The sequence below is a fragment of the Balaenoptera physalus genome (assembly GCF_965194825.1).
Source record: "Balaenoptera physalus genome assembly, chromosome: 19".
NCBI lineage: Eukaryota > Metazoa > Chordata > Mammalia > Artiodactyla > Balaenopteridae > Balaenoptera > Balaenoptera physalus.
This window is the reverse complement of record NC_138900.1, coordinates 68,077,656-68,099,057: the sequence shown is the minus strand read 5'-3', so window position 1 is coordinate 68,099,057 and position 21,402 is coordinate 68,077,656. Positions and strand designations below refer to the sequence as shown.

Sequence of the window (21,402 nt, the reverse complement as noted above, 5' to 3'; positions counted from 1 at the left end):
GTCTGCATCTCTGGAGAAACAGGTGGCAGGCAGTGTGCTCACTGCAGGGAAAGCAAGGCTGGGCTGGGTGTGGCCCAGACTTGAGTGGGAAGGACAGACTCTGAAGGGCAAAACCTAACCCTGGAGAAAAGGGATACGGGCAAAACAGAATTCCCTGGAGAGCTGAAGCTGAGCGAGCTGTGAGGCAAAACCCAATGTGTGTGTGTGTGTGTGTGTGTGTGTGTGTGTGCGCGCGTGGGGTGGGGGTGTGCTGTTCGTCTTCTCTCTGAGGCAATCTGCATAGGATTTCCTTCATGACAATAACATTGCACAGCCTCTCTATCACACTAGCACTTAAACATCCTGGCAAATGTAGGGATCTTCATTTTATCCCTGATGCTTCCTGTTCTGGAGCAGAGCAGGGCAGAGGGCCCTGAGGGGGTGCTGCAGGCAGTGGAGGACCAGGCTGCCTGGGGCCTGTGCCTGCACGGACTCCTCAACCTGTTTTCCCATCTGCAGAATGGGCGCATACGGTTCCTATCTCAAGAGCTGTTGTGCCTGTACATAGTGAGGGCTTTCTGCCAGAGCTCTTCTTATTTCTCTTAGCGGTGTTCTGGGGGCAGTGGTGCAACTGTCTCCTTTTCGGGTGCCCTCTGACCCGGCATCCCAGGGCCCCAAAGGCCGATGTCCCTCACCAGTACCGCAGCTTGGCGGGGCAGGGGCAGACGGTCGTTGAGGAGGGCCGGGGAAGGGGGTCGGGAATCAGGGAAGGGGATCGGAGTCCTGGGTCGAGGCCCCGGGGTCGAGGTCGGGGTCCTGGGTCCCGGGGTATGGTGTCGGGGATCGGGGTCCCGGGTGGAGGCCCCGGGATCCGGCACCGGGGATCGGGGCCCAGGGTCCGGGATCGAGGCCAGGGGCACCCGCCTGAGCCCCGCCCACGGGAGAGGCGGCCCCGCCCCGCGCGGCCCCGGAGGGTGGCGGCCTCTTACCGTCCATGGCCGGTCCGGCAGCGGCAGCCCTGGCAGAGGCGGACGGACTGGATCTCCCGGCGGCGTCAACCGAACAGACCGGCGCGGGCTGGCGGGCTGGCGGGCGGGTACTGCCGGGTCGCCGCCGCTTCCGGCGGCTGGGAGCTCTCGCGAGAGGACGGGCTGGTCTCGCGGGCGGTGGCGTTGCCGCGGCGACCGCGCGGGCCAGGGAGGCGGCGGCCAGGCCTCTTGTGAGTCAGTGGGCTGGGCTCCCACCGAGGTGCAGGGCCCGGGGCTGCGTCGCGGGGAAGTCACCTATGGGACTTTCCAAAAGCAAACACAAACTCCGGAAAGGTAAAGGGCCGCCGCCCCGCAGTCTCCCCGGCGCGGCCCCGCTCCCACAAATCCTCCTGCGCCGGGTCCTCTCTGATGATCGTGCCTCGGGGACCTTTTCATCCGGGGAATATCCACGTGTAGGGAAATGGAGTGACCCAAGTCTTTCAAGCTATCTTATTTCATTCCGGACCAAAGCAGGCAACTGAAGAAGGATGGGATCCTTTGCCCTAGACTCAGTAAAATATAGGTCTAATAAATTACCCATATATTTCAGGTGGGGAGCCAAAGTCGGGGCGCACCTACTCAATCCCAAAGGCTACGGAAAGGCCGGTGGACAGGCCTTCACAAGAGTCTGAGAAGCCTCCAGACACCAAGCCTGCAGAGAGCTGCCATGAGAAGAAAGGGGCAGCTAAGCGGCAGTGGCCTTCATCTGAAGTGGAAGGTAGGACACACCCAGGAGGGGACAGAACCTGAGGTGTGTTTGGGGATGGGGCGGACAGGAGCCTGTGGTGGGATGCTAGTAGCAGGGGGCGTGCCCTAACGGCGGAGGGGGTTTTAGGACCTTTAATATCAGAGTTCTAGTTGGAAGATGTAATAAGTTCAGTAAAGGTTTAGGTGAGTTCCCAAGTGGTAGATGCGGAACACACAGTCGAGAGGGCTAAGCAGTGCGCAGAGCCAAAGCAGGCCTGCTGTCCTCCCGAGGCCTGGACGCCTTTGGCCCCAGTGTCGTTCCTTCGGCATTCCACAGACTGGGACAGAGCCTGGGAAGCTGCTCCCCTGCGGAGCACGGTCCCGTGGGAGCCCTCTGCCTGGCCACAGAGATCACGGAGGGGATAGGATGTTGGTGAAACAGCTGGGCAGAGTTACTCACCGTAACAGCCTTTGGGTGTGGGTCGGTGTTGAAGCCACAGAAGCAGCAGAATGTGAAGTCTTTCATCAGTTTTATCATGTGCGGCGCGGAAACGGAATTGTTAGGTAATTAAAGCAAGGGAGGAGCGATGGGGTTTGTGTCTCCAGAACGGAGGCCTCTCCCAGGCCCATTGCTGTAACTGGGTAGGAGCCAGTGAGGCTGCGGCAGCGGGAATTGCCGAGTGACAGGGTGTGAGGGCAAAGCAGGGAGCCATGCCCGTGGGCTCCGTTGCCTGTGAGGACGCATGGCCGGTGGGTCGGACAAGGAAGGGCAGGATGGATGCCCACCTGGCAGGGGAGAGGAGCTGGGCACAGACAGCTTCAGATCGAGGCCCCTGGGGGTCATCAAGGGCAGGAAACGTTTGAGATGAGAAATAGAAAGTTCAACAAGTCAAAAATTCTGTGTATTATACAATTTAAAAAGTAGGTTTTACTACTGTTGGGTAGAAATCAGAAAATGATTGCTGGGCTGGGGCCGGGCCAGGCTAGCTGACTGGAACAGGGCCCGTGGGAGCTTTGTGGGGTGGAGGAAAGTTCTGCGTCTCATTTGGGTGATGACACGGGTGCGTACAGTTGTGGAAAACATGGAACACGCATGAGTCCTTGTCTCTTAGAGCCGCACCCAAAGTATTTTAAGGGCAAATGGACGCGCTGGGTGGGGATTTGCTGCCACAGGAAGGGGTGCACCTGTCTCTGCAGGTGCTACAGCCCCTCCCAGCCCACGGGTCCTGTGGTGTGACCTGGGGGTCTACGTCCCATCTCCAAATCTCTGCAGGCCTGACACTCTCCTGTAACCAGTGGAGTGGTGGAAGTGACTTGTGGGCTGGGCGGCCTGGCCGGGCTCACAGGGACGCTGGCTGTGCTGGGAGCCACCGTGCTGGGAAGTGCTCGGCCGCTGGGGAGGCCACAGGGGAGCTGCAGCCCGCGGCCCTGATCTCGCAGCCCGTCCAGCCCAGGTGCCGGGCTTGTGACGAGCTTGTCGTGACTCCAGCCCCAGGCTTGCAGTCTCCCCAGCCGAGCCACTGCCCAGCACGCAGCAGCCCTGCGAGTGGACATCCACGTGCCCAGCCCAGCTGAGCCTTCAGACAGCATCTGACTGCAGCCCCTGGGAAACCACAGGTGGTAACTGCCGGTCGAACCTTTCCTGAATTCCTGAGCCATAAAACGGTAAGAAAATGGTTGTTTCAAGCTGCTAAGGTCTGGGTGAGTCACTACTCAGCAGTAGTAGTAACCAGGAAACAGGGTAAGAGCTGGAGTGGAGATCAGGTTTGGCTGGGGTTTATGAGGATTTGGGCAGCTGGGCGATGGGTCGTATTGTACTATTCCCGCTACTTTTGTCTGTGCTTCACATTTCGCGTTACAGAATCCACAAGCATACATTGTACAGACCGAACACCACAAGCTGGCAGTCAGCCAATTCCAAAATGCTGCAGATTCTTCTGAAAAAATAACTCTGATTTTTCTACAAATAAATGACTTGAAAAAAAGGTGGTGTCTTATAAGTCTGCTCAGGTGGCCATCACAAGTACCATGGGCTGGGGACTTCCCTGGTGGTCTCGTGGTTAAGACTCCACGCTTCCACTGCAGGGGGCGTGGGTTCCATCCCCGGTCAGGGAACTAGATCCCACGTGCCACGTGGTTCGGCCAAAAAAAAAGAAAGAAAAAAACCCAAACAAATACCATGGGCTGGGGGGCTTAAACAACAGACTTTGTTTCTCATCATTCTGGAGGCTGGGGAGGCCCTCAATCTGTCTGTGTTCCTGCGAGGACCCCTCCCTGGCCCGTAGACAGCTGACTGCTGTGTCCTCACGCGGCCAGAGAACGAGGGCTCTGGTCTCTTCTTCCTCCCAATCCCTTTCCGGGGGCTCCTCCTTCATGGCCTCATCTAAACCTAAGTAATTCCCAAAGGCCCCACTTCTAAATACCGTCACATTGGGGATTAGGCCTTCAACAGACGAATTTGGGGGATGCAGACTTTCAGCCACAGCAGAAGGAGCCCTGAGAGTCCTAGGAACACAGAGCGGTGCGTGGACCTGGGCTACAGCATTCCTGAGATAATCCAATTGGGTATTAGGCGATAACAGGATCGATGATAATATCCTTAGATGTGACAGTGCTGTTGTGGTTATGCTAAAAAATATCCTCATCTGATAGAAGTACTGCATTTTTGTTTGTTTGTTTGTTTTTTTATACAGCAGGTTATTAGTCGTCAGTTTTATACACATCAGTGTATACATGTCAGTCCCAATTGCCCAATTCGTCACACCACCATGCCCACCCCACCGCGGTTTTCCCCCCTTGGTGTCCATACGTTTGTTCTCTACATCTGTGTCTCAACTTCTGCCCTGCAAACCGGTTCATCTGTACCATTTTTCTAGGTTCCACATACATGCGTTAATATACGATATTTGTTTTTCTCTTTCTGAAGAAGTACTGCATTTTTAACTGTCAAAAAATATGCTGAAGAAAGCCAGTTTCAAAAGGCCATATGCTGTACGATTTTATTCATGTAGCATTCTCCAAATGACAAAATGATACAGATAAGAACAGACTAGGGACTGCCAGGGGTTAGGGATGGCGGGGGCCGGGGGTGTGACTGTAGAGTGTAGCATGAACGTGATCGTTGGGATGCTGGAGCAGCCCTGTGTCTGGATCGTGGTGGTGGTTACACGTGATCACATGGCACAGCACACACACGGTGCCACCCTGAGCCTTATTCTACTGCACTTACCTAAGGTGCTACCACTGAGGGAGAATGGACGGAGGTACAGGGATCTCTCTGGACTACTTTTGCAACTTACTGTGAATTTATAATATTAAAGTAAAATGTTTTAAAATACATCAGAAATTATAATAATTAAAATAACATGATTCCCATGTAAGAATAGCAGGTCAGTGAAATAGAAAACATGGACAAGAGTGTGTGTGTATGAACGTTATGTATGTTTATATATAATTAGAGTACAATAAAACTGGCACCAAAAGTAAGTGGGAAAAGGAAGGATTATATAATAAATTGTGCTAGAAAAACAGCTTAACGTTTTAAGAGAAAACGTAAGCTGGATTGTAACCTCCTGCTGTATGCTCTGATAAATTCCAGATGGTTTAAGAGTGGATATAAAAAGTGATTACATGTACATCAACTATACTTAAATTTTTTAAAAAGGTAGACTTACTATCAGCTGATACAGGTGACTCAAAGGGTAAAGGAAAAGAACGGCTAGAACCATATTCCAGATGACAGTGTGTGGTCATCTAAAAAAAAATTTCCTTGCTGGAAAAAAAAGGTGGCTGCAAAAAATAAGATGTAAATTTTATTCTGATTCCTCAAAGATATTACAGAGCAATGTTGAAGGATTTGACTACATTAAAATGTAAAACATCTCCCTAAGCCCTCTATAAACAAATGTAAAACAAATGGTAAGCTCAAAAAGTATTTGCAACAAAAACGAGAGGCCAGAGAATAACACATGATAGATGGAGAGCCTGGACACACTGTTGGTGGAAGTCAGGCTCCTTCCTGAAGGCAGTGTGGTAGCGTGGAAGGCAGCATTCCAGAGCCCCCTCACTGCCCTCTGAACAAGGCTGTAGGAGCCCCTCCCTTACATGGGGGCAGAGCCTGTGAGTAGGATGGGCTGGGCTCCTGGGATCAGGGTAGTAACCCGTTCGTTTTGAGTTAATCAAAATGGAGCTTCTCCTGAGCACGCCTGACCTCATCAGAGAAGCCGTTGAAAAAGGCGAGTGTCAGAGACATGGCTGTGAAGAAGTCAGCTCCCATGATGTGAGAGCCGCCGGCCAGCAAGGAAAGGGGCTTCGTCCTTGGCACACAAAGAAAGGAACTCTGCCTACAACCTGAGTGGCCGTGGAAGGTCCCCAGGTCCAGATGAGGATGCGGCCGGGCTGACAGCTGGATTGTAGCTTGGACTCTGGACACGTGGAGCCCGAGGTGATGTGTGCGCTGTTTTAAGTTGGCCACTAAAATGAGGTAACTTATTAGGCAGTAATTGAAAACTAGTACAGGTCCTGTGTATTAAGAACCCTAAAAGGATTCATGTTTCTTATTTTATTTTTACTTTTTATATTTATTTATTTAATTAATTTGTTTTTATTTTTTGCTGTGTCAGGTCTTAGTTGCGACACGTGGGATCTTCGTCGTGGCATGTGGCCTCTTTGTTGCAGCACGCGGGCTTCTCTCTAGTTGTGGTGCACGGGCTCCAGGGCGCATGGGCTCTGTAGTTTGCGGCACGTGGGCTTAGTTGCCGCGCGGCATGTGGGATCTTAGTTCCCCGGCCAGGGATCAAACCTGCGTCCCCTGCGTTGGAAGGCGGATTTTTTTAAAATTTATTTATTTTATTTATTTAATTTTGGCTGTGTTGGGTCTTCGTTGCTGTGCACGGGCCGTCTCCAGTTGCGGCGAGCAGGGGCTACTCTTCGCCGAGGTGCGCAGGCCTCTCACTGTGGTGGCTTCTCATGTTGTGGAGTGCAGGCTCTAGTGGCACTGGCTTCAGTAGTTGTGGCTCGCGGGCTCAGTAGTTGTGGCGCACGGGCTCAGCTGCTCTGCAGCATGTGGGATCTTCCCGGACCAGGGCTTGAACCCGTGTCCCCTGCACTGGCAGGCAGACCCCCAACCACTGCGCCACCAGGGAAGCCCAGAAGGCGGATTCTTTACCACTGGACCACCAGGGAAGTCCCAAAAGATTCATGTTTCTAAATGAAGAAGCTTTAAACCTCTGAGGAAGATAAAAGGAGTCTTGTTTTGGATTAGAAAGTCTCAGTAACATAAAGTTGTTAATTCTCCCTTATTCTAGCAAATCAGTACGACCCCAAACAAAAGAGCACAGGTGGTTTTGGGAGCCACACCAAATTATCCCAAAGGTCACCTAAGAGGATAAAAATGTAAGAATGGCAGGAAACATCTGGAAAAGCAGAGGGATTGAGTCCTCTGACATGGAAGCGTGTCGCACAGTGGTGAACACATAGCACAGCATGCTCACGTGGGGTCCCAGAGAAGTGCCATGTTGCAGACATGGGGGAAGGTCGGATGTTCCCCGAGTGCTGGGGCAACTCAGTTGACAACTGAGAAAACAAAACAGTTAAACATGGAAAATAAAACTATGAAAGTATGAAATGGAGATGAGTAAATGTTTTTATAAGTTTGGAGCAGGGGATGCCTTTTCCAGTCTGACAAACTCTAAAAGCCATTAAGGAATAGATGGATGAATCTGTTGCAGAAAGCAACAAAGGAAGCTAAAAGCCAGGAGCTACTTGTAGTATAAATCACTAAGGGTGAATTTCCCAAATATAAAAAAGCTCACCAAAGGAAAAAAAAAGTCAATGTAGAAAATGCAGAAGGACATGCATTCACAGGAGGATACATGCCACGGGCCCATGAACGAGTGACAACGAGGTGAGATGCCCAGCCTCCCCATGGCAGGGGTGCCCAAAGCTCAGGGAAGCTGGCGGTGACCGGTGACCAGCCAGGGTGAAGTCAGCACTTCCACTGTCTCTGTAACCTGGGAAAAGGTTTAGAAAAGTGACAAGAAGCAGGAGAGTGTGGAGAGATGTTCTGCTGATAGCCTCCCAGAGGAAAGATAAATCTATATAATCTTTTGGCTGCACAGGGTCTTTTTGTAAATAAATGTATTTATTTTGTTTATTTATTTTTCGCTGTGTTGGGTCCTCATTGCTGCACGCGGGCTTCCGTAGTTGTGGCACAGGGGCTCAGTAGTTGCGGCACGTGGGCTCTAGAGCACAGGTTCAGTAGTTGTGGCTCACGGGCTTAGTTGCTCTGCGGCATGTGGGATCTTCCCAGACCAGGACTCGAACCCGTGTCCCCTGCATTGGCAGGTGGATTCTCAACCACTGCGCCACCAGGGAAGTCCTGCACGGGGTCTTAGTTGAGGCATGTGGGATCTTTGTTGTAGCATGCGAACTCTTAGTTGCAGCATATGGTATCTAGTTTCGTGACCAGGGATCGAACCCGGGCCCCCTGCATTGGGAGCGTGGAGTCTTAGCCACTGGACCACCAGGCAAGTCCCAAAATTGATATAATCGTTATGGAAAAGTTTGACAATATTTGCCAAAGTTTTCCTAGTAACTTACCTGACAGATAAACCTCCACAAGTGTATAAATACATAAATGCAGGAATGTTCATTGCAGCATTGTTCAAAAAAAAAAATTGGAAATAACCTAAATTATATTCATCAAAGGGAGCTGGTTACGCACATGATGGGCCCCCGACAGTGAACTGCAGGCTGCCGTGGAGGAGGGGCCGCACCTGTGTGGATGTGGGGCTCAGCCGACTGCGTGGTCACTGCAACACTCAGCCTTGCACAGCGTGATCCCAGCTGCACATGTGCGTGTGTGTATGAAGTGTCCGCAAGGAGAAGCGTCATTCCATGTGCAGTCTCTAACCAACATGTATTATTTTTATTCTATTTTATTTTTAAATTATTTTTTTAATTTTATTTTTTTATACAGCAGGTTCTCATTAGTTATCTGTTTTATACATATTAGTGTCTACATGTCAGTCCCAGTCTCCCAATTCATCCCACCACCACCCCCCCATTACTTTCCCCCCTTTAACCAACATGTATTATTTTTAAATTAAATATTCATAACCTTTTAAGTAGTCTTAACATGTAAAAATGCTTGTGTAAATCAACATGAAAAAATGATCTCAATTTAAGTTAAATTCAAAAGGGACTTCCCTGGTGGCGCAGTGGTTAAGAATCCGCCTGCCAATGCAGGAGACACGGGTTTGTGTCCTGGTCTGGGAAGATCCCACGTGCCGCAGAGCAACTAAGCCCGTGAGCCACAACTACTGAGCCTGTGCTCTAGAGCCCGCGAGCCACAACTACTGAGCCCCTGTGCCACAACTACTGAAGCCTGTGCACCTAGAGCCTGTGCTCCTCAACAAGAGAAGCCACCGCAGTGAGAAGCCCATGCACCACAACGAAGAGTAGCCCCTGCTCACAACTAGAGAAAGCTCATGCGCAGTAATGAAGACCCAACACAGCAAAAAATAAATAAATTAATTAATTTAAAAAAATAAATCCAAAATACGATGAAATGTACATTTGGCTTAATGATAAAAATGAAAAGAAAGGATACTGTCAGTGCTCAGTGCAGGCCGTGGGCCATCGGCAGCGGGTTAGAACGACTGAAGCCATGCTTGCAGCGCTGAAGGTCCAGGTGGCTCTGGACCTGACCGCCTGGGACCCGGCGTCTCCCTCTGCCACCAGCCCTGGGCAGGTGACTGAACCAACCCTCTGTGCCTCAGTTCCTTCGTCTGTAAAACGTAGTTCTTAAGAGGACCTACCTCAGAAACGTGCGGTTGTTATTCTAGGGCTCAGAGCAACGTCTAGCACAGGACAGGCACCTGTTCATCCCCCGTATAGCTGAGTTCCTGGGGTATTCAGTGTTCTAATTCTGTGCAGTACACGTGTGTGCACACGGGGACACACAGGCCTGAACGGACGGAGCAGGCCAGGAAGTGAGGTGGTGGAGGCAGCGAAGGGGCTTCTGCTTTTGTACTTTGTAACGTTTCACACGTCCCGTGCGTTCCTGGTAATCCTAACAAGTCTGAGAAAACGCTGTGGCGTCCGTTTCTAGAGCGCCCTGCCTGCTGAAGCTCTGCGCAGAGGGCTTCCACCAGGCTTAGAATCCTTTGCACGCTGTGTGTCTGAACCTTCACCTCTGGGGCAGACCCTGCCTTTCCCAGGTCTCGCTCCTGCGTTTGTCACCCGGGCTGCCCGGCAGCTCAGGCTTTCCACGGGGATGGCGCGGGTGCCTGTCCCGTTCCCCTCCTGGAAGGAGGCCTCCAGGGTCACCACCACGTGGCTGCGTTGCTGGTTGGTGTAAGCTTTGGAATGTTCACTTATGGTTTTGACTGCTTTCAACCTCACCCATTTCTTTTCCTGAGCCACAAACCTAATTCCTTTGCTCTGGCCCTAACACAGACATTGTCTGTTTTACAGAAGAGTTTTTCCACAGACTTATGAAATACCTGGATGTTTTCTTCCTTCTAGAGAAACCTGATGTAAATTCAGAAAAGAAGAAATTTGCCATCCCCCAGATCGTCGTCACCACAGCCTCAAAAGAGACTCTGATCAGCTACGGTTCCACAGGAATGGAGGAGCAGAGGACCATTCGGGAAAGGGCTGAGCCGGGCCCATTCTACCGACACAGGAACCCCAGTACGGTAGACGCCTATAATTCACAGACCAAAGAATAAACTGGCACCCCAGCAGCTGCAGTCACTCCCTGCGCTCCGAGTCTCAGAGGTGATGGCAAAGGGCTGCCCTATCCTGTGGAGAGCTGCAGGTGCCCCTTCAGTAAACAAGGCTCTCCCCAGCTTCTCCAAAGCCGCAGGCAGCTTGGCAGAGGGCAAGAGTGACTCTGGGGTAATCGGTGAAGAGATGACCCTGTTGGAGCTGTCTGGCTGTGCAGAGTGATGAACCGGTAGCAGGCAGCATCTCTTGCTGACTCTGGATGGGCATTAGAACCCTTCCCGTTCGCTTCAGAAGGAGCATGGTGTAAGCACTCAGCAGTTACAGTGGAGGAGGTGTCCCCCACCCTTGAACAAAAGGTCGGACTCTGAGGACGAAACCTTAAGGTGTTAGGTCCCAGAACAGGGAAGTGCACAGTCACCTTGGAGGGTCCAAGGGCTCCTAGCTTGAGTACTAAGGATGCAAGGTATTATAGGATCCAGAAAAAGAATGCGGATGCAGGAGTGGTGGCAGCCATGGCACTTAGAACTGTGGAAGTGGCTTTGTCAGAGCTGCCCTGGGAGAAGGTGAGTTGAACTGACGACTTCCCCTCTTTCTGGCTGTGTTTGAGGGCTCCTGGTGGGGAGGGGCCGTTCAGGGGACCCCCAGCCTCAGCTGTCCATCCTCACCAGCAGCCCTTGGGTCAGAGTCCCCTCTCCTCCGGGGTGGCTGGAGAGAGTGCCCTGCCCGTCCGAGCTCATACGTTTAGTCTGATGACAGTATACGTCAGCTTCCTTCGCTCCTGGAACGGTCAGCAGGCCGTCCACATGGTCTGTCTCTGTCTATTGATGAGGGTCATATTCTTTAGTAGTAAACAGTACAAGTGACTTCCAATCCATGAGTTTTGGTATAACCCAAGAAAAAAGAAATCTCATATTGACATTGTTTACTAACATATTATCAACATCCTTATTTGTATTTATTTAGTATGTTTATTTATGCATCCTGACTGCCACGACTAAATATTTATACAGAAAAATCAAGCCCATACAAAGGTGAATGTGAACCCATTGGGTCAGCATGCCTCTCCTTCTCTATAAAGTTTCTAGTAGCTGTTGCATTTCTATTATTTGACCTAGAAATTGCCCTCCTCCTACCCCTGCCCTGAGCATCTCAAACAAATAATCCAAAAACTGTACTTACCATGGCATTAATTCTAATCTCATTATTAGCCGTGAGCTTAGCTTATCAGAATTCTAAAAACCAGAATGAACTGAATGTGGTAATTAGGTTAAATTAAATCATTTTGACTCATGATTATTTAATTTCATAATTATCAAACGCCCTGAACTTACATTCGCATCATTTTAGCATTTACAGTACAGTCCCCGTGACAGGAGAAGCTGCACCCCTCCTCCTACACGGGCCACTCACTGCCCTGCCTCGCCTTTCTCCTTAGCACGCCCTCTGCTTTACTTACTTGTTGACCGCCTCCAGTTAGAATGTAAGGTCCGCCAGGGCAGAGCCTGACAGGGCCGAGCACGTAGTGGGGGCTCAACACGGATGTGTTGGGTGACCCTTCGGTGCCACAGTCCCTCCGTCGCCGCGTCCTGTCAGTTCCTTCCACAGCTCTCGGACGCGCCCTCTGCTCTCGGTCCTCACCGGCCCTGCCCGAGCCCCCTCCCTCCCTGGCTCCAGGTCAGCCCTCCAGTGCTCCGAGGGAGAGCTCTACAGCGCAACTCCCGCGGCCCCGCGGCCCCCGCAGCCGCCCCCCAGCCCCCTGCAGCCCCCCGGACTTCGGCCTCCTCCTCCTCCGGCGGCCGGTACTCAGCGCCCCAGCGCGGTCACGTGCCCGCACTTAAAACTAAAGTAAAGCTAGAACCTTGCTAGTCCGAGTGCATCGTAGGAGTTGAGGTCCTCGTGGGTGGGGTGGGGTCTTCGGGAGGTTTCCTTGGTAACCGTTGTTGAGGAGGGGACGCCCCGGAAGTAAGCCGTGCGCTTGCTCCAAGGAACACCCGTCTGCGCCTGCGCACACGGGAAGTGGGGACGCTGAGCTCGGCATGGGGGAGCCGGAGCCGGAGCCGGAACAGATCCGTTTGAAGTGTATCCGTAAGGAAGGCTTCTTCACGGTGCCTCCAGAGCACAGGGTGCGACGAGGGGCTGCTCGGGGTAGTTGTGTCCTCGCCGGCGGCAGGGCGGAGCCGAAACGCACTGGGGCCCTCAGTGTCGCGCTAAAGCGCCAGGTTTCCGGCACGAGCGGGAACGACAGTCCCAGAGCTCCTCACGACAGGCGCGGAAGCCGGCGGCGGCCGTCCGGGACTCCGGTCCCGGCCGGTGCGCAGACCCCGGGGCGTGTCACGCCCGCGCGAGGGAAGGGCCGGCTCTCTGGCCGCCGGCCGCCTCGGCCAAAGCGCGCTCCAGCGCGGGCGTTTCTTAGTTTTGCGCCGGGGACGGGCGCCTCGTGTCGGGAGACAGTAGCCATGGAAAGAGTTGGAGGCGTGTCTCCCACCGGGCTGTGGGTGCACCGGGCGCGGGGCCCCACCTGTGACCCGGCAGCTTCGTTTGTGCCTTACTCCGTGTGGGGCCTCGGCGTGTGTAACTGTCACTTAGTCCTCTCGGGGACCCTTTGTAGAGGTGAGGAGGGTGAAGCTTAGGGGCGTTGGGTGGTTTCTCCAAGGTAGACGACTCGTGCAGGGGTAGGTGTGAACCCTGGCGGCGGATTGTTTTAACCACTTGCTGGTGCTCTGAGAGGCCGCCTCAGTGTCCAGTAAGGATCCCAACAGACTGGCTGAGTGAGCGCAGGACCCCCCTTGAGCCGTCCGCTGCCGTCGTTCATCACCGAGACTCGCAGCAGCTGCTCTCGGTGGGGAGTTAAGACATACCCGGACGAGGACAGTGCAGGATAGTAGGTGCTGCGAGACGAAGTGTTGGGATTTTTCAGAGAAAGAATGTTTTCAGCTGGGGGCCAGGAAGCAGTTTTGAGAAGCGGTAGCATTTCTCCTGGGCGGGGAAGTGTGACTGCGTTTTGGACACGCAGAGATGAGGAGGGTTCTTGCCAGGCCTGGGGAGCAGCAGGGGCAAAGTCCCGCGAAGTACAGAGTGTACGGGAAGCGCCAGGGGTGCAGCCGGGAGAGAGACAGGACACTTAGGTCGAGCTGAAACCGTGGAAGGGCTTCAGTACAGGCCAGGTGACTCTGACTTCGTTCCCCAGGATGGAGGGCAAGGTAAATAGAGGCAGGGAGTCCAGAGAAGGGCTATTAGAACTTGAACCTTGTCGCACGTGCTTCTCCGACCCAAGGGGAGGTGCTCATTCAGTCTGTTACAGCTGAGGGTGTATTAGGGTACAGGCTCTCTGCTAGAACATGGAGACCCCAAAATACAGTGGCTTAAGTACAGGACTTTATTTCTGGCTCCCCTAACGTCTCACAGGTGGGCCAGGCACGCAGGTTGTCTCTTTGCTCCACCTGTGCCCCACCCAAATCCCAGCCTGCCTCAAGGGGCAGGAAGGAGTGAGCGGCAAGCAGCCTCCTTTGATCAGAAAGTTGCACTTGTCCCTTCTGCTCACATCCCATTGGCCAGGATTTAGTCACATGGTCACACCCAGCTGCAAGGGAGGCTGGGAACTATGGCCACCAGCTGGGTGGCTATGTGCCCCTGGGCAGTGTTTCATAACCCAAAGGAGGAAGAAACATGTGGATGATTGAGACAGTTTTTGCCGCAGAAGTATTTCCACTGTGCTTGGTAGATGTTTCGTGAAGTTCTTCAAGCTTTTTCCACGTCCAGAGCTTGCTTGCTTCTTTCTTTCTTTATTTATGGCCTCGCCCTGCAGCTTGTGGGATATCAGTTCCCCCCGTCAGGGATTGAATCCAGGCCCTCGGCGCTGCGAGTGCGGAGTTCTAACCACTGGGCGGCTGGAGAAAACCCCAGAGCGTAATGTAGAGGGGTGCTGCGCAGTGGACTTTCTGTGATGGTGGAAATGCTCTGTTTTCTGAATCGTCCAGGACGGTCACCATAAGCCGCATGGGGCCATCGAGCACTTCACATGGCTTGTGCAGCTGAAGAAATGGACTTTGAGTTTCATTTTAGTTAATTTTAACCAAATGTGGCTGGTGGTTCCTCTTTTTGGGCAGCACACATCGGGACCGTGGAATTGAAAGGGAGTGGTTAGACTGTCTTTGATCTCACATTCAAAGTGGCCAGCATCATCACCCCATTTTCTCACCTACAAACCCAGGTGTGTGGTCACCTTTCTGTTTGGTGAGCAGGACATGAGCTGGCTTTTTGGTACAAATTGAGTGTCCATATCCATCTCTGGTTCCATTAGCTGCCAGATCCCCTCACCGCCAGCACCTCTCTCTTTCAGCTGGGACGGTGCCGCAGCGTGAAGGAGTTTGAGAAGCTGAACCGCATTGGGGAAGGCACCTACGGCATTGTGTGTGAGTGGCCATGGTGGGAGGCCTGGGGGCCCAGGGACTGTCCCAGCAGCAGCAGCTGTGGCAGGGCTGGAAGGAGGGGACAGGTGACCTCTAATCCCTGGTGTAATTGCCATAGATTTCACACCACTCCTGAATAAACGCAAGCATCGGATTACTAATGTGTACCCGTGAGTAGAGGTAGCTATTATAGCCATAAAGTATACACCTCAGAAAGCAGCCAGAGCTGCATCCACAGCAGCTGGGACATTGGTGTGCGTCAAACTGCTACGGGTTTGGAAGATGCACAATTTAGCACAGTGCTTTGGGGAGCCAACTTTGACAAAATAAGAGTTCCTTTTTCAAGAAAAGCTACCTTATTTGCTATTAGAACATAGTAACCACAGAGCACAAAGCAGTGATCTGCATACCAGCTCTAAGAAGGAAAACTACAGGGAGCTTCTCACAACCAGGGGCCCTGTACCAGCTCAAGCCAGAGGACGCCCCAGGGAGCACATCTCGCAGGGTCGGGTTCTCCTTGCAAGGAGTGTGGACGGGCTGTCACAGGGTACCCAGCAGTCAAGGGGGAAGAGAAAGGGAACCCCCGTGGGGCAGGAGGCCACAAGGTGGGGTCGGGCTTGGATCCTATCCTGGAGGAGTTTCCATTCCAGATAGGGCCCGGGATACCCAAACGGATGAGATTGTCGCCCTGAAGAAAGTGCGGATGGACAAGGAGAAGGACGGTGAGCGCGGAGGGGCCGCGGACCGCTCTGAGCTCGCGTGGGAGGGGGAGGAAGATGCGAGTTGCCTGAGCCCCCCCCCAAGTCGCGCCTGCTTTCCCAAGGGTGTCTGCATGATGGTCAAAGGAGGCTGATCTCTGGGGGCTGCAGCCTGGCCCCTCCCACACACTCTAGGCCTCAGCCCCCCCGAGCCCTGTGCAGTTCATCCCCTTCACCCTCCCATTGGGTGACTCTGCCTCATCTTCTGTCTCAGCTCAGCGTCACCCCTCCACAGGGCTTTCCCACCCAAGACTGAGCCGGCAGCCCCTGTGTGCTCCACACCCCCCTGCCGACAGGGACCCCTGACAGCCAGCTACCTCAGTGAGCCCCCGACCCCAGTCCACATCAGCTCTCAGGGACCCCCATGCCCGCCGCTGTCAGGGCTCTGCCTGCTACCTCAGGGAGAAGCAAGGCCATCCTAACAAGCACCTTTAACCCTTCCCTCCTTCATCAAATGCAAGCAGCACTCTGTACTGACCCCTATGCATGGCAGGTGGCCCTCAGTGAGCCCAGCACAGCCCTGCCTGCACAGGCAGCCAAGGGGCTGTCGGCAGGGGGGTGTGGAGCACACAGGGGCTGCCGGCTCAGTCTTGGGTGGGAAAGCCCTGTGGAGGGGTGACGCTGAGCTGAGACAGAAGATGAGGCAGAGTCACCCAATGGGAGGGTGAAGGGGATGAACTGCACAGGGCTCGGGGGGGCTGAGGCCTAGAGTGTGTGGGAGGGGCCAGGCTGCAGCCCCCAGAGATCAGCCTCCTTTGACCATCATGCAGACACCCTTGGGAAAGCAGGCGCGACTTGGGGGGGGGCTCAGGCAACTCGCATCTTCCTCCCCCTCCCACGCGAGCTCAGAGCGGTCCGCGGCCCCTCCGCGCTCACCGTCCTTCTCCTTGTCCATCCGCACTTTCTTCAGGGCGACAATCTCATCCGTTTGGGTATCCCGGGCCCTATCTGGAATGGAAACTCCTCCAGGATAGGATCCAAGCCCGACCCCACCTTGTGGCCTCCTGCCCCACGGGGGTTCCCTTTCTCTTCCCCCTTGACTGCTGGGTACCCTGTGACAGCCCGTCCACACTCCTTGCAAGGAGAACCCGACCCTGCGAGATGTGCTCCCTGGGGCGTCCTCTGGCTTGAGCTGGTACAGGGCCCCTGGTTGTGAGAAGCTCCCTGTAGTTTTCCTTCTTAGAGCTGGTATGCAGATCACTGCTTTGTGCTCTGTGGTTACTATGTTCTAATAGCAAATAAGGTAGCTTTTCTTGAAAAAGGAACTCTTATTTTGTCAAAGTTGGCTCCCCAAAGCACTGTGCTAAATTGTGCATCTTCCAAACCCGTAGCAGTTTGACGCACACCAATGTCCCAGCTGCTGTGGATGCAGCTCTGGCTGCTTTCTGAGGTGTATACTTTATGGCTATAATAGCTACCTCTACTCACGGGTACACATTAGTAATCCGATGCTTGCGTTTATTCAGGAGTGGTGTGAAATCTATGGCAATTACACCAGGGATTAGAGGTCACCTGTCCCCTCCTTCCAGCCCTGCCACAGCTGCTGCTGCTGGGACAGTCCCTGGGCCCCCAGGCCTCCCACCATGGCCACTCACACACAATGCCGTAGGTGCCTTCCCCAATGCGGTTCAGCTTCTCAAACTCCTTCACGCTGCGGCACCGTCCCAGCTGAAAGAGAGAGGTGCTGGCGGTGAGGGGATCTGGCAGCTAATGGAACCAGAGATGGATATGGACACTCAATTTGTACCAAAAAGCCAGCTCATGTCCTGCTCACCAAACAGAAAGGTGACCACACACCTGGGTTTGTAGGTGAGAAAATGGGGTGATGATGCTGGCCACTTTGAATGTGAGATCAAAGACAGTCTAACCACTCCCTTTCAATTCCACGGTCCCGATGTGTGCTGCCCAAAAAGAGGAACCACCAGCCACATTTGGTTAAAATTAACTAAAATGAAACTCAAAGTCCATTTCTTCAGCTGCACAAGCCATGTGAAGTGCTCGATGGCCCCATGCGGCTTATGGTGACCGTCCTGGACGATTCAGAAAACAGAGCATTTCCACCATCACAGAAAGTCCACTGCGCAGCACCCCTCTACATTACGCTCTGGGGTTTTCTCCAGCCGCCCAGTGGTTAGAACTCCGCACTCGCAGCGCCGAGGGCCTGGATTCAATCCCTGACGGGGGGAACTGATATCCCACAAGCTGCAGGGCGAGGCCATAAATAAAGAAAGAAAGAAGCAAGCAAGCTCTGGACGTGGAAAAAGCTTGAAGAACTTCACGAAACATCTACCAAGCACAGTGGAAATACTTCTGCGGCAAAAACTGTCTCAATCATCCACATGTTTCTTCCTCCTTTGGGTTATGAAACACTGCCCAGGGGCACATAGCCACCCAGCTGGTGGCCATAGTTCCCAGCCTCCCTTGCAGCTGGGTGTGACCATGTGACTAAATCCTGGCCAATGGGATGTGAGCAGAAGGGACAAGTGCAACTTTCTGATCAAAGGAGGCTGCTTGCCGCTCACTCCTTCCTGCCCCTTGAGGCAGGCTGGGATTTGGGTGGGGCACAGGTGGAGCAAAGAGACAACCTGCGTGCCTGGCCCACCTGTGAGACGTTAGGGGAGCCAGAAATAAAGTCCTGTACTTAAGCCACTGTATTTTGGGGTCTCCATGTTCTAGCAGAGAGCCTGTACCCTAATACACCCTCAGCTGTAACAGACTGAATGAGCACCTCCCCTTGGGTCGGAGAAGCACGTGCGACAAGGTTCAAGTTCTAATAGCCCTTCTCTGGACTCCCTGCCTCTATTTACCTTGCCCTCCATCCTGGGGAACGAAGTCAGAGTCACCTGGCCTGTACTGAAGCCCTTCCACGGTTTCAGCTCGACCTAAGTGTCCTGTCTCTCTCCCGGCTGCACCCCTGGCGCTTCCCGTACACTCTGTACTTCGCGGGACTTTGCCCCTGCTGCTCCCCAGGCCTGGCAAGAACCCTCCTCATCTCTGCGTGTCCAAAACGCAGTCACACTTCCCCGCCCAGGAGAAATGCTACCGCTTCTCAAAACTGCTTCCTGGCCCCCAGCTGAAAACATTCTTTCTCTGAAAAATCCCAACACTTCGTCTCGCAGCACCTACTATCCTGCACTGTCCTCGTCCGGGTATGTCTTAACTCCCCACCGAGAGCAGCTGCTGCGAGTCTCGGTGATGAACGACGGCAGCGGACGGCTCAAGGGGGGTCCTGCGCTCACTCAGCCAGTCTGTTGGGATCCTTACTGGACACTGAGGCGGCCTCTCAGAGCACCAGCAAGTGGTTAAAACAATCCGCCGCCAGGGTTCACACCTACCCCTGCACGAGTCGTCTACCTTGGAGAAACCACCCAACGCCCCTAAGCTTCACCCTCCTCACCTCTACAAAGGGTCCCCGAGAGGACTAAGTGACAGTTACACACGCCGAGGCCCCACACGGAGTAAGGCACAAACGAAGCTGCCGGGTCACAGGTGGGGCCCCGCGCCCGGTGCACCCACAGCCCGGTGGGAGACACGCCTCCAACTCTTTCCATGGCTACTGTCTCCCGACACGAGGCGCCCGTCCCCGGCGCAAAACTAAGAAACGCCCGCGCTGGAGCGCGCTTTGGCCGAGGCGGCCGGCGGCCAGAGAGCCGGCCCTTCCCTCGCGCGGGCGTGACACGCCCCGGGGTCTGCGCACCGGCCGGGACCGGAGTCCCGGACGGCCGCCGCCGGCTTCCGCGCCTGTCGTGAGGAGCTCTGGGACTGTCGTTCCCGCTCGTGCCGGAAACCTGGCGCTTTAGCGCGACACTGAGGGCCCCAGTGCGTTTCGGCTCCGCCCTGCCGCCGGCGAGGACACAACTACCCCGAGCAGCCCCTCGTCGCACCCTGTGCTCTGGAGGCACCGTGAAGAAGCCTTCCTTACGGATACACTTCAAACGGATCTGTTCCGGCTCCGGCTCCGGCTCCCCCATGCCGAGCTCAGCGTCCCCACTTCCCGTGTGCGCAGGCGCAGACGGGTGTTCCTTGGAGCAAGCGCACGGCTTACTTCCGGGGCGTCCCCTCCTCAACAACGGTTACCAAGGAAACCTCCCGAAGACCCCACCCCACCCACGAGGACCTCAACTCCTACGATGCACTCGGACTAGCAAGGTTCTAGCTTTACTTTAGTTTTAAGTGCGGGCACGTGACCGCGCTGGGGCGCTGAGTACCGGCCGCCGGAGGAGGAGGAGGCCGAAGTCCGGGGGGCTGCAGGGGGCTGGGGGGCGGCTGCGGGGGCCGCGGGGCCGCGGGAGTTGCGCTGTAGAGCTCTCCCTCGGAGCACTGGAGGGCTGACCTGGAGCCAGGGAGGGAGGGGGCTCGGGCAGGGCCGGTGAGGACCGAGAGCAGAGGGCGCGTCCGAGAGCTGTGGAAGGAACTGACAGGACGCGGCGACGGAGGGACTGTGGCACCGAAGGGTCACCCAACACATCCGTGTTGAGCCCCCACTACGTGCTCGGCCCTGTCAGGCTCTGCCCTGGCGGACCTTACATTCTAACTGGAGGCGGTCAACAAGTAAGTAAAGCAGAGGGCGTGCTAAGGAGAAAGGCGAGGCAGGGCAGTGAGTGGCCCGTGTAGGAGGAGGGGTGCAGCTTCTCCTGTCACGGGGACTGTACTGTAAATGCTAAAATGATGCGAATGTAAGTTCAGGGCGTTTGATAATTATGAAATTAAATAATCATGAGTCAAAATGATTTAATTTAACCTAATTACCACATTCAGTTCATTCTGGTTTTTAGAATTCTGATAAGCTAAGCTCACGGCTAATAATGAGATTAGAATTAATGCCATGGTAAGTACAGTTTTTGGATTATTTGTTTGAGATGCTCAGGGCAGGGGTAGGAGGAGGGCAATTTCTAGGTCAAATAATAGAAATGCAACAGCTACTAGAAACTTTATAGAGAAGGAGAGGCATGCTGACCCAATGGGTTCACATTCACCTTTGTATGGGCTTGATTTTTCTGTATAAATATTTAGTCGTGGCAGTCAGGATGCATAAATAAACATACTAAATAAATACAAATAAGGATGTTGATAATATGTTAGTAAACAATGTCAATATGAGATTTCTTTTTTCTTGGGTTATACCAAAACTCATGGATTGGAAGTCACTTGTACTGTTTACTACTAAAGAATATGACCCTCATCAATAGACAGAGACAGACCATGTGGACGGCCTGCTGACCGTTCCAGGAGCGAAGGAAGCTGACGTATACTGTCATCAGACTAAACGTATGAGCTCGGACGGGCAGGGCACTCTCTCCAGCCACCCCGGAGGAGAGGGGACTCTGACCCAAGGGCTGCTGGTGAGGATGGACAGCTGAGGCTGGGGGTCCCCTGAACGGCCCCTCCCCACCAGGAGCCCTCAAACACAGCCAGAAAGAGGGGAAGTCGTCAGTTCAACTCACCTTCTCCCAGGGCAGCTCTGACAAAGCCACTTCCACAGTTCTAAGTGCCATGGCTGCCACCACTCCTGCATCCGCATTCTTTTTCTGGATCCTATAATACCTTGCATCCTTAGTACTCAAGCTAGGAGCCCTTGGACCCTCCAAGGTGACTGTGCACTTCCCTGTTCTGGGACCTAACACCTTAAGGTTTCGTCCTCAGAGTCCGACCTTTTGTTCAAGGGTGGGGGACACCTCCTCCACTGTAACTGCTGAGTGCTTACACCATGCTCCTTCTGAAGCGAACGGGAAGGGTTCTAATGCCCATCCAGAGTCAGCAAGAGATGCTGCCTGCTACCGGTTCATCACTCTGCACAGCCAGACAGCT

General features: G+C 53.8%; 2 protein-coding genes and 1 long non-coding RNA gene across 12 annotated transcripts; 1 reads left to right on the top strand and 2 right to left on the bottom strand.

Annotated features, from left to right (window-relative positions):
• The first annotated feature begins 112 nt into the window (after positions 1-112).
• LOC309648919 (cyclin-dependent kinase 10-like) lies at positions 113-15,880 on the top strand. Of its 9 annotated transcripts, none has more exons than XR_014256865.1 (4): positions 113-1,198; positions 1,558-1,725; positions 2,968-3,359; positions 10,224-11,720. XR_014256865.1 is itself a non-coding variant. In XM_082438208.1 (3 exons), exons 1-3 carry the CDS (start codon positions 664-666, stop codon positions 10,427-10,429), a joined length of 909 nt encoding a protein of 302 aa, XP_082294334.1. In that variant the 5' UTR covers positions 113-663; the 3' UTR covers positions 10,430-11,720. The 9 variants fall into 9 exon arrangements, 2 of the variants coding, with proteins under 2 accessions (XP_082294334.1, XP_082294335.1); XR_014256866.1 differs by lacking the exon at positions 10,224-11,720 and adding an exon at positions 8,403-9,117 and having other exon boundaries at positions 114-1,198; XR_014256860.1 differs by lacking the exons at positions 113-1,198; positions 1,558-1,725; positions 2,968-3,359; positions 10,224-11,720 and adding exons at positions 12,176-12,512; positions 14,534-14,637; positions 14,767-14,839; positions 15,487-15,880.
• Positions 6,522-10,217, bottom strand: LOC309648924. Its single transcript, XR_014256872.1, has 2 exons — positions 9,307-10,217; positions 6,522-7,705 (listed from the first exon to the last, which is right to left on the bottom strand). It is a non-coding gene; the product is annotated as an uncharacterized lncRNA (long non-coding RNA).
• A 4-nt stretch (positions 15,881-15,884) lies between the features above and the next one.
• LOC309648922 (cyclin-dependent kinase 10-like) lies at positions 15,885-21,395 on the bottom strand. Of its 2 annotated transcripts, none has more exons than XM_082438215.1 (3): positions 21,039-21,395; positions 17,190-17,262; positions 15,885-16,542 (listed from the first exon to the last, which is right to left on the bottom strand). In XM_082438215.1, the coding sequence occupies exons 1-3, from the start codon at positions 21,087-21,089 to the stop codon at positions 16,340-16,342; spliced, it is 327 nt and encodes a 108-aa protein (XP_082294341.1). In that variant the 5' UTR covers positions 21,090-21,395; the 3' UTR covers positions 15,885-16,339. The 2 variants fall into 2 exon arrangements, with proteins under 2 accessions (XP_082294341.1, XP_082294340.1); XM_082438214.1 differs by lacking the exon at positions 21,039-21,395 and adding an exon at positions 19,479-19,849.
• Between the last annotated feature and the right edge of the window lie 7 nt (positions 21,396-21,402).

Excerpts from the sequence above, each read along its gene's own strand:
- LOC309648922 (XM_082438214.1), bottom strand. The coding sequence starts at position 19,565 with ATGGGGGAGCCGGAGCCGGAGCCGGAACAGATCCGTTTGAAGTGTATC. Across the intron at positions 17,263-19,478 it reads CGGTGCCTCCAGAGCACAGG|CTGGGACGGTGCCGCAGCGT; the intron begins GTGCGACGAGGG and ends TCTCTCTTTCAG. Across the intron at positions 16,543-17,189 it reads AGGCACCTACGGCATTGTGT|ATAGGGCCCGGGATACCCAA; the intron begins GTGAGTGGCCAT and ends TTTCCATTCCAG.
- LOC309648919 (XM_082438208.1), top strand. The coding sequence starts at position 664 with ATGTCCCTCACCAGTACCGCAGCTTGGCGGGGCAGGGGCAGACGGTCG. Across the intron at positions 1,199-1,557 it reads AGGCGGCGGCCAGGCCTCTT|GTGGGGAGCCAAAGTCGGGG; the intron begins GTGAGTCAGTGG and ends CATATATTTCAG. Across the intron at positions 1,726-10,223 it reads GCCTTCATCTGAAGTGGAAG|AGAAACCTGATGTAAATTCA; the intron begins GTAGGACACACC and ends TCTTCCTTCTAG.